This window comes from Lycorma delicatula, chromosome 1, assembly GCF_047948215.1.
Source record: "Lycorma delicatula isolate Av1 chromosome 1, ASM4794821v1, whole genome shotgun sequence".
NCBI lineage: Eukaryota > Metazoa > Arthropoda > Insecta > Hemiptera > Fulgoridae > Lycorma > Lycorma delicatula.
In genome coordinates, this window is record NC_134455.1 from 260,880,485 (window position 1) to 260,893,079 (window position 12,595).

General features: G+C 31.3%; 1 protein-coding gene across 1 annotated transcript in view; it reads left to right on the forward strand.

The window, feature by feature from the left end:
• The window catches only part of sNPF-R (short neuropeptide F receptor), a 515,234-nt gene that overhangs the window by 381,976 nt on the left and 120,663 nt on the right, over positions 1-12,595 (forward strand). The window contains exon 4 of the mRNA XM_075354365.1: positions 12,341-12,551. Within this exon, the coding sequence (XP_075210480.1) occupies positions 12,341-12,551 (211 nt within the window). The remainder of the gene's footprint in view (positions 1-12,340; positions 12,552-12,595) is intronic.

The following is a 12,595-nucleotide window of genomic DNA, read 5'->3' on the forward strand; positions in this document are numbered from 1 at the left end:
TCTAAAAAACAAATTCCCTAATATAAGCTAAAATAAAGGAAGCTAGGTTTGCTGGATCGCAAACAAAAAACTAATAAGTGATCTGGCATTTGTAGCATGTTTCAATGACTTGGAGGTTGCTGCATGGAAATTACTTCAAAATGTGGTAAACGACTGCCTTGGAAACCGTAAGGCCAGTAACTGCAGAGTACTTTTGAGGGAACTCCTTTAAAACTACAAAGAACTTGGGTGTAACATGTCACTCAAATTCCATTTGTTACATTCACATTTGGATCTTGACGCTATCAATGATGAACATGGAGAACGGATTTACCAGGAGATATCTACAATGGAAAAATGATATCGGGGAAAATTGAACCTAGAAATGTTAGCTGGCTGCTGATGCTGATCTAAAGAGAAATCTACTTACAAAAAGTTACAGCAGAAAATCCAAATGAAATAGATTTTGAGTACAAAATGCATGTAATGTATTACGTTCACCATACATTTTTTGTTTCAAAAGAAATTTCACTTACAATAAACTGAACTGACAGAAAAAATTATTAATATATATGAAATCTGCATAAAAAATACTACAGGAATCAACCATTCACTCTCATTTAACAAACGAAAAGTTAAATGTTGTTGACCAGAGTTATATTGGCATCAGATAACAAGGGGTTTGTTATTAAAAATAAATTATATCATAAATTTCTGATAAAAATACTTAAAATGTTTTACTAGATTAAATCTCTATAACACTTATATTTATTATAATTTTATAAACGATAGCACATAATATCTTGTGTTGGTGATAACCTTCATTTATGTGTAAAATATTACAATTATAAAAAATATTAAATTAAGGAAAAAATGGAGGAATTTCCTGGTAGGACAAATTCATAATAATTAACCTTAAATTTGTATATTGTAAGGAAGTATGTAGATTGTCTGCATTTTATGGAGTTATCAGTTAATTCATGACTAGGTTATTTTATGAAAAATTATAACAAACTATAAAATTACTGAAATAATATTAATTGATGTAAACATGGACTATCTGTAAAATATTGTTTGCATCAATATTGATGGCAAGTAAAAGGTAAAAGTTACATTAAATTCATGCATGAATAAACAAACAGAAAAAAATAAAGAAATAGAAAAAGTAGAAAAAAAAACAAACAGAAGGAATAAAGTTGATTTCTCATTAAAAATAGTTGTACAAGACATTTATTTAATTTTGCTTTTTTAATTACCCCATTCTACAACAATTCCTCATCTATTTTTTTTTTTTTTTTTTTTTTTTTTTAGCATTCTAAAAAGAATAATAAGTTACGTAAGATTGATTATAAGAATTGTATAACATAAAAAAAATTTTCAATCCTGAGAAATGTAAAAAATCTATAAAATAAAGTTATGATATATGTTTTACATATACATTAAATATATTTTAAATGAGTATGTATATAAAAGTTAAGTTACATGATATAATCAAACACGACAAAATCACAGCATATAAGCATGTCAGCAAATATACAGTAAACAACACTTTCAATATCCAGGCGACTGAACGCCACTAAAACTTGTGGGGTTAAATGTATAAGGTGGTTGTATGCTCGTGTTACCTTAGCTTTCGTCATAGTTTAATGATTTTAATTTGCAGTATTTTATGTCAATAATTGAAAAAAGATTGTATTAACGAAAAATATACCTTTAATTTGATATGATATGGAAATAGAAATTTTTCAACCAATCCACATTTCAAAGCATAAACCTTGGAAAAAATTAATGAAATAATATTAGAAAGTGAAAAGGCTTTAAAAAAATTATTTTAATGCGGATTTTGTGAACCTTTTCTTTTAGGTTTTATTTAAGAGCTACGTATTATTTATTTGAATGTATAGAAAGCATCATCTAGAACATTTTTTTATTATCCATATAACAGATTTCTTTTTAAAACAATTCACAGTAAAATTACGGATAAAAACAAAAATAACTTAATTAAAAATATATTTTAATCTTCATTAAGTAAATGAATATCAATATCATTACGATAATCATGATGTGGTTATTATTTCGATACTTACTGGTAACCATTGGCATTGGTAATTTATTTGTAACAATTTTTTTTTATGAGCTCATAAAATAAAGAAATTTTTCGTTACAGAAAAAGGCTGTGTAAGCCTCTATAAAATTTATTTGTTATTAAAATCCAAACTATGTTTAGTATTGTATATATTATACTATAAAATATATACGAGTATATATGTATATACAAAAGTATTATTACCAGTTTTGATAACGTAGAATACGGACTATAAAAAAGCACGCAGTAATTGAAGGTTTAAAGTTTAAATATTTTCAAACAATATTTTTTATAAACAAAAATATTTAAAAGCAATTATTTAAATTTACCAAAAATTTTCAAGCTTCAACTAATGATTACGTAAACTAAGTTAAAATTATAACAAGGAAGATCGTAGGATGTAAATCATCTTAAAAGATTTATATTAAATTATAGTAAAGTTTGTAAATAGAAAGGATGAAAAGAAATTATAATCAACAAACTACTCGTAAATTAGCTGAACTCAATCTTACGATGAAAAATAGTGCAAAATAAAGTACTGAGTATTATATTCCAAGTAAAAATAAGGAATATAGATAAAACAACGGAATAACGGAAATAAATACTAGGTTCTATAAATAAAATTTTTAAAACAGTAATATTATTAAAAATAGATAAATTATAATTAATTTCTAAGTAATTCAATAATTATTACCCAAATTAATATCACTTATGGAAGTGCAAAAAAAAAAAAGAAAATAAATACTAGATGTGAATTCTTTCATTATCGCAATTGTATTTTTAGTAATATTGTGATAAAACTTGGACTTTCTTATTTCAATCACATCATTATGAGAGCAGACCAGCAAGATAAATGACTGAATACGTCCAAAGAAAAGAGATAAATAAATAGGCTCCATTTTCTAAACTTCAAGTTTCGATAAAAGATTAATTTCTACTACTACTACTACTACTACTAACTACTACTACTACTACCACCACTACTACCACCACCACTACTACTACTACTACTACTACTACTACTACTACTACTACTCTACAGAGAAATATTTCAATTTTTAGCGAGCCTTTTTTATACAAGAAAAATGATCGATTTTTTTTCTCTCTCAAAAAAGTAATATTCAAAATGTACTGACATTAAATTTTTTGTTGGAATCTGTTTTTACAAGAAGGATGTTACGAATTCCTAACTTGTGCATCTCATTCTAGTTTAAGTTGATCTTAGGGTATAAGAGGTGCTAACAATTCGAACTAATTAGGTAGTCTCTATCGAAAAAAATTATAAGATACTTATATCAAATAAATACCAACATATAATAAATTTTATATCGATAGGGTTCGGAACATTATCGGTTAGTTTCTTGTAAGATATTGATACACTAACAAAGCGGAAACAAAAAATTCATTTTTTTAAACATATTTTGTAGCGAGGGTTCCACTGGTTACTACAAGAGAAGAGTTTCGTTGATTAGCAGGTTTATTTTTTTCGTGGATCCCAAGATTCTGATACACTGTACTTAAATATCTTGAATGTAATTAATATTTACTACTCAAATGAATTAAGTTTATATTATTTAATAATTAATTTTTTTTTTGTAATACCAGGTCTCTCAAAAAATTATTTTAATTTTACTCATTGTTGCGTTTCAAATTAATATATAACTTTGGTTTATTTAAAATTAGAGTAATCGATTTTGAAAGGGTTTGTAATACATGAAATTAAAATAACTTTAGCTACAATACGTAAAAATACGCATTTAAAAATAAAATAAGCAGTCATCATTCAATAACTTAAATATTATTTATAAAATAGTAATAACATAAAGATAAATTGTATTCAAGAAATTTTAACTTCTTAGTAATTTATGAATCTTTTGCCTGGTTGTTAAAGACTCACTCGTTTATTACTAGCTCATTCTATAATTTTCCTAACTCAACACATACAATTATAATAGCACTATTATTCTGAACTCATATTCTAACGATTTAAACTCCTATCAAATTCATACTTTAAGACACAGATTGGTAGGTAACTCCCCATTCCTTTTTTTTCTAACCTCCTGTACCACCGTTCGGTACTGCTTGAGAGGATGAGGCGAATGAGAAGTAGCAAGTGAAAACGCCATGCCTGACCTGGATTCGAACCCGGAATCTCCGGATGAATTACGTACCTGAGGCCATCTAAAATCACATTTTACTTATTATCCTGTAATTAACTTTACTCTTTTTATCTTAATTAATAGTCTTAATCTCACCAAAATGCAATCGTGAAACATTATGTATTTTATTTGTGGTTTTTAACGAATAAGTTTTTATTGCGTTGTAATTTTAATTGCATCACATCTATATATTTTCCATCGCATTTCTATAATCTTTTCTTAATAGCTTCATAAAGAACTACATAATCCGTTTCATAAGAACGTAATTTATTTGTAAGGGCATAATAACGCTAAGGTAAGGGAAGAAAGGTCTGTCGACTTTATTTTTTGTTTATAATTTATTTTAAAACTATATAATTCAGTTATTTCTACAGTTATTATCTACCGGAATAAATGCTTATGAAATTTTGCTTCTTCAAGGACACATCTTCACACTTACAGTACCGGTGTAAAAATTATTACCTCTTATAGAACTTCAGAAAAATACAGTTTGCTTATATCTGAGCTAAGCAACAAACTTTTTTCTGTCTAACTTCAACCGTTTTAAAATTTAAATTGTTTAATAATTACAATTAGTTGTTTTAATATAATTTCTTTACATTTATCTCTCATTCTAAGGTTAGAAGTCACATTTATTTAGTCTGAAAAATAATTTGAAGTAGATTTTAAAAACCTTTTCGTCTTCAAATTCTTGTATTCAGTGAACGGTGTTTTTATACGTTTATACTTTCTACTTGTTTTATATGATAATTGGATGAATATAGTTCATTTTAAATTAAATAATTTTATTCTTCAGCGCCAAACGTTGGTACGTTTCAGTATAAATATAGACAAAGTCTGTTTTTACAAAGGAAACGACTCGATATCCTAGTGATATAACACTTTATGTTAGGGACTAATACAAAATGTGCACTCAAAAGATGTTGAATATCTGTATTCAGAAGGATCCAATTATTTTTTTTATTCTAGTGTAAACCTAATTCTGAATTTTTGTTTCAAAACATTTTACAGGGGATCTACTGGTACTCAGAAAATATTTTCAACGAATACGACTTTTTTAAATAAAGAATGAATTCTAAACTTCCCCTTAAAAATCTTTCCGATGCTTTTTATGCATGACTAATATGAACTAGACAAGTCTATATTGCCTAATATCTTCTTATCACTTATATCTGTACATTTTAGTGGATGATTTTCCGATTTAAATGACGAATCCCAAAATTCTAAATTAATTTTATAAAGTTTAGTATTTTTTTATAAAAAAGTGAGGAAACTGAATATCAACTCTCTTTTTGAATATACAAAATGCAGCCCAAAATCCTTCTTTACTGACACGTAAAAATGTTTGTAATTCTGACATTTACACAAAACTACTTTTCAAATTTTATCACTAATCTTTGATGCTTTTTATATTTTACAATGTTATTGAAACTAATATTGGATTCATATTTGTACAAGATTGATGTCACGACTGCACGATAAAAAGGGAGAGAATATTTCGAAAAACTTGGAAGCAAAAAAATTTTATTGTGGCCAAAATGTTACCCATACTTAGCAAATAATTTTTACGTTCTGTTGATCTTGATTTGTTTCACGGTTTTGCTGCCTAGAATCATGAAAATAACTCAAAACATTTTTTAAACTGTAGCGAAATTTGTTTGTAAATGAAAGTTTACTCTACCCTTCAAATTTAGTAACTAATGTGGACGCAATTACCCAGATTAATCTGTTTTTTTTTTCAGCAATCTTCAACGCTAGTATTATTACATGATAGCGGCAGTAGCTGCATTGCTATGACAAAACAACTAATCAGAAAGAAGCATTTGAACCGGGCGATTGCTTATGCTTAATAATATTCCCACAACGTTATATATTAAAGTAAGTGTAGTATTAAGCCAATGAATAAAGAAAAATGAAAAAAAATAAAATGGGTAAAGACAAGAATGAAAAACTTTATTTATATTTAATTAATAATTTTAAAATATTACAACAAGAAAGTTATTTGAATAAAACACAAAAATGTATTTCAAAAATAAAACTTCAACTGATTTCCATTCAATTTGATTACACAAATACATGAAATGCAAGTCATATTCTACTTTATTTTGCAACTCTTGAGCAATTTAAGCTGATAACGTAAAGCTATCAAATTATTCTGATATACATTTCGTACTCTTGAAACTCGGTTATGATGGATGTCGAAAATTCAATAATTTTACATAAAGCTAAGTATGAATTTATGACATAAAAACAAACAAATCGGTTTGTGATAAAGCGTTACGTTAGCGTCGGTAACTGCTGGAAAATTGAGAAGTTGTTTACATTTTTAGCACGGTCTGAAACTTACTTTCAAATGACCCTGGTTACATGTTCAACTATTTCAAAATAAAAATATTTATTTTGGTTCTTTCTTTGTATACACTGCATTATGCTTTTTATTGCGCATCTTTCTTTACTTGTACATTTTTTTTTTTTTTTTAGTTTTATGGACATCGACTGCTATGGTCATTAGCCCCTTCACATTAAAAGAAAAATTACTTTTCCCCCCTTGTTAAAAACTATGAGCGTCGTAGTCGGTAAACTAGTCTTATCATAAAAAATCATCCAGAAATAGACTTGTCAAGGTACATTACACAACCTTAAAAGAAACACAATATGGCAAGAGTAAAGGATCCTTGCCACTTAAAGTCAATAAAAACTTACACATCGAAAACATTTAAACTATTTCCAATGAAATGTCAAATATTAAAATGCTGCAACAATATCACAAAAGTAAAATTACTTTAATCTCATTCTTCTTGCTATCGCCTAGGCTTCCCCTTAGGCCATCCTTTTTTAGTTCTCTTTTACATCTTCCTAAAGGCCTCTATGTCAAATTCTAAGATATCTGACACCTCGGAGATGGAATCTACAGATAATCGCCGAAAATCGCTGAGGATCTCTTGCTGCCGGCATCAGACGACACCGGCTCCGGTGACGCGGTAAGAAGTACATCATAGTCGAGATAGATTCACTCACCACTAAAACATGTGGAGCGGCAGAAGTCCTCGTCACCGCACTTAAAAACCTCTGTGCTTTAGGAGGCTCCATCTGTTTTTTTCTACGTCTTCTTTTTCTAATAATTTTTTTACTTCTGTTTTCTCTGTTCCCTGTTTACGGATTTTTACAATCCCTACCTTAGTTACTGGGTTCTTCTCCATTATCCGTTCACGCTCCTTCGCCTTAGAACTTGTCGAAGGCTCGTTCCTTGATGGAGGTGAACTCTTTCGTATAATAGCGTCAGTTTTCGTTTTTGACGACTTAGAACTGCTTTCTCTACTTTGTCGATTCCTGATCTTCTGCTTTATAATTTGTTCCTCTAAATTGACTGAGGCTGGCGCCAGTTCATTATCACTTCTTTGGTTTAAATGTGGGCAAGAGCGGCAGCAAACTGTACATAGGACATGACTTTTGCCGATTTGCTGAGGACGATTTTCATGGCCTCAAAGTAATTGATTTTTTGAATAGTCTTTAGCACCTGTATTGTCAATTCTTCCTTGAATTTTTGGACAATTTCTCGATCTCGCTGAATGATGTCAATTATAGTTCACACAAACTGGTGGATCCCTTCAGGGATCATCCGGATTAATGTGTCTCCGCAAGCACAGACTTGTTTCCTCGTGCATCGCGCTACTACATGACCGAACCACTGACATACAAAACACCGAGTGAAGTACGGATGAAAGGTCAAACATCAAACCTATGAAAGCCACTTAGGTATACTAAACGTCAGAACATGCGATGCGAAGGTGAAACCTTTCCGTTGCACCGCGTGTTCCATCATCGACCTGCAAGACCTCCTTGTGCATGAATCTCTTCAACGGTTTCTTCAGTGCAATTTAGCAAATCTCTGCATACTACAACACTTGTGGACATTTCATGTGGAACAACTTTCAATATCAAATAAACCAATCTTCGTGGTTTTCAAAAGCTGTGAGACATGTAGGTCGTTTACAATCTCTATAAATAGTCCCATAACCGTCTTCCTATTTTCTTTAACGGGTCCTCCAACAGCTTCCGTGATCCAACCAGTAATCACGAAAGGACTGTTTTTCGAAAATTTCCTTTCTTCTTAATGACCAAATACTTGGCAACTGGTCCACTACTCCCAGGTCGAAACATGGTTTGATCCTTCTTTTCCAAAACTATAAACTCTTCTTCATCGCTAAATTTGACACTCTTCCTCCTCATTTCTCTGAAGACATAGGCTCTCCAGTACAAGGGTTAAAACGTAGACCCTCTGCCACGGGAGTTGTGGAAGTTAAAGTTTTCATAAATGCTTTATTCCACCTGTCGCAAGGTGCGGCAAGAGACGGTTGGGGGTTCCCTGGATCATTGATCACGCCTGGGTTCCCCTAGTCAGCCGTCTCAAAATGATTTTACCAGGGCCGGGGGGTCGGTACTGCCTGACCCACGATACCGATATCTCAGGGCTTGTACGTAGCGTTAAGGGTACCCTTACACATAGGACAATCCCTACCAAGTGCCGAAATAACTGACTCACACTGGAAAGCGCAAGACTTAGGCAGAGCAAGCTCACAGCATCCAACATTAATCCAGTTCCACAAAAGGGAAAACGGATGGGCACTCGTTGTCCACACTCCACCCAGCGTCGGCAAAACAGATAATGGTCATGCCTTCCGTTCCCGCTGCAAGCAGTCAAATCAAGAAGCACAACCATAACCAGCTCAAAACTGCCAATCCCGTACTCCTACAAGGGAACTCCTGAACAAAACCGTTGTCTTATTATTAATATTATTATTAATATTAACTGGAGTCACCATCCTCCTACCGCCCATTGTGAATGCTTGAAACACCGGGAAGGTATTGGAGAAGCTGTTTAATGATTGGTTACGGCGATGTATCAGGCAGGTGGCTTATCACTCAATCAGTACGGTTTTCGGCATGGTCAATCGATCCTAGATGTAGTCCAAATGGTTATTGAGGCAGTGCGGTGAGCAGAGGACCACAATAATTTTTCGCACCATGTGGTCTTTCTCGTTACGTTGGATGTGAAACGTGTTCAAATCTGCACGTTGGAGCGATATGATTAGAGACCAAAAGCATACGTTCCATGTGGCTCGATACCTCCTCAGAATGGTGATCGCATCCTGAGGAAGCGCGATCTCATCGACGAGACCGCAGGAGGCCGGAATAGGACTGCGATCATATCAGGGGCGGCCCAGGAATCTATTCTTGGCCCTGACCTTTGTAAAGTCGTCTACTACGTCTTGCTGAGACTGATTCCTGAAGAATTAGTCTTAGTTGTGTACGCTAACGACGTTTTGCTACTTGTTGCAGACCCCGACGTGGAGCGCGTCCAACTGAGGCTCAGCTGAAATGTGTACAGGGTCAGTGCCTGACTGGACGACCATGGGGCTCTAGTTCCCATCCCAACTACAGTAGGAAAAGACAGTTCTGTAGCCTCCGACAACAGCTAACAATAGAAGACGCTGGACTCTCAATGAAATGTCCCTATAACATTGGAATTGTAAACGATGAGCCCAGACGGGCACAGAGTACAAATAATTAAACATGATTACAATCTTCAAAAATTAATGTACTTCGAGGGTTGACACTAAGATCTGTATAGTCCCAAATAAAATTGAGTATTCAGTTTTTCCAATAGATTGTGAAGATCAATATTATTAATCAGTATCTTCATACAATGATGGTAAGTCAATAACGCTAGGTTTTTGATTAATTCTGAATTTCAATTGGCAGGAAATGTGGGATTCAAGATTTCTTTGGAAAATAAAATGAAGAATGTAAGCTACACACTCCTCATTACCAGAAACAAAAAGAGAAGGCAATATATGTTAGGTTAAAATCACCAAATATTAAGATATTACAGTGTCATTTGAGTAAGAATAGTAAATAATTTCATATTGCTTTCTTGTGGAGCGATAAAAATGCAGCATAATATAAAACTCCTATATCTGTTATCATTATAAATATTCTTAAGATATTTAAACTTGTATCCAAGCAGATAATTTCTTTTAATGAGTGTACTGACATTGATGATCTAAGAAAAATTCTTAATGCGATTAAGATGTCCTAACTCAATGTTAAATACACTCTTATTTTCTTTTACGCAACATCTCTTTTTATTCTTACGAAAACGAAGTTGAATTTCTCATTACAATGTACCATGCTTGTTAGTAATATTGAAATTTTTAGTTTCCAATACAGGCATATATACTACCTACTAATATTAAAAATTCAAAATATCTTTGAATTTTTATTTACCTGAACTTATATTTTTTTTAAATTGCAATTATTGTAATTAACTACTTCATTAACATCCTGAATTCATATATTACTGCTATTCTGGTGATAATTAACCAATATGTACTGTCTTCTTCAGTGTTAGAAATTTTACGTATCTTCAAATCTAAAATTTTTACCAGATCCCTGTACATCATAATAAATATCGTTTTTCGATAAAGGTCAAAAACGGTAGCAGATAATGTCCCTGTACAGACGTTATGAATGCATTCTCAGCATCTGGTAAAATGAAGAGAAATTTCCTAATACAAAGAAGAGAGTATTGTTTAAGAAAAGACCAAACTCTCCTTAATAAACGCTAAAACCCCATAATCAAAACACCCAAAAATAACTTCTTAAATTTTATGATTCATGACTTATTATGTGACCTCTTTACACTTGTCAATAAATAATAGACTTTACTTCTTGACGTGTAAATTCCGTTACTGAGAATAATACCTCATAATTTTTGAGGAAAATAAAATTATAAATATTAAACAGAACAGCTGACGTAGTAACTGTATAAAATTTGCTACATATCATCTCCGTTACGACAATTGCACTTAAACGCTAACGACAGCACCAATTATATACCTTGTAGAATATTATTGCGAGTAGATATTATTGTGTGACTGAAGATAGAGGAAAACAAATTGTAGATGTCATGGGAGCTGAACTAGAAATCAGTCTGCCTCCTGTAGTACTTTACATGTTAAATTGATATCCAGGAAATGAATATCATACCATCAACTAATAAAGATATATTAAAAAAGTTTTCAATAACAGAAAAATAAGGTGCTAGATTTCTGCGAATCCTTTTTTGATAAAACACAGTCATGATAGATTTCTTAATTAAGATTTTTTTGAACAATCGGTAAAAAAATAGCCTGTTTAAAATATGAATGAGTTTACGAAGTAAAATTTTTTTTTTAATTTTCACTTGACGCTACATGTTTCGGTTATGGATAATATTATGAGCGATAACATATTATCACTGAGTTATAGTCAGCTGTCCATTATTCACAACCGTTTTAATTCTGATATTGAAAACTACGGTAAAAATTATTTTGCTCTAAATATAAAACTTAAGCCAAAAACCATATATGCCAAAATCTATCTTCTAAAGAACCGATCTGAGTAAAAAAAAATTCGTTTACCTCAGAATTATAGATTTGACTCTTAAACCGATGTGTAAAATTAAATTTCTTTATACCGGCAGTTATTTTTTACTCATTAAAATTAAATTTTTATAATGAAGAAGTATTTCCTTTTTAAGCTTTTTTTTTAACTTCCGGGACCACTGTGAGGTATTGCTTCAAAGGATGAGATGATTTGTGTAGCGTGTGAAAATGCCATGCCATCCTGTATAACTGGGTAAAATATAAATGAAAACCGATGCAAAGATTTAACAAAATTCATCTTCACATCAATAGACTTGTTGTTTTGTGACTTAGTGATATGAAAGGTTATCAGGGAGTTTTATTGTTCAAGAGGCTGGTTTGATTTTGTTTTAAATACTAAACAAATCCCGTAATAGGTTTGGTTATTTAGGATTATATAAATTGAACGTTCATTGTAAGTCATAGGTTTATACACATAGCTTTGTTTGTAAATTCGAAGCCATTTATCTTTTCGTATCAAATATAGAATGGTTAAATCGGAATTGTAGTTAACAATTTTTTTGGATGTTTTTATTAAAGCTATCACATGAAAAAATATAACGCACATTATTTTTATTTATTTATTTTTTTAGATAAGCTTATGGCATTAAAAATATTTATTTATTGATTTTTTTCTTTATCTATTGCAGGATGCTGATTGCAATGGTCACTATATTCGGAGTTTCCTGGCTTCCGTTAACAGTGATCAATTTAATAAATGATGTTTACATTCCAACTGGTAACTGGCGCTACTATACATTGTGTTTTTTCATGGTGCATTCTTTAGCCATGTCTTCCACATGTTACAACCCTTTCCTCTACGCCTGGCTCAACGATAATTTCCGAAAGGAATTTAAACAGGTAATGTTGCCATTATTACGGTATTTAAGTATACTTTATTCATA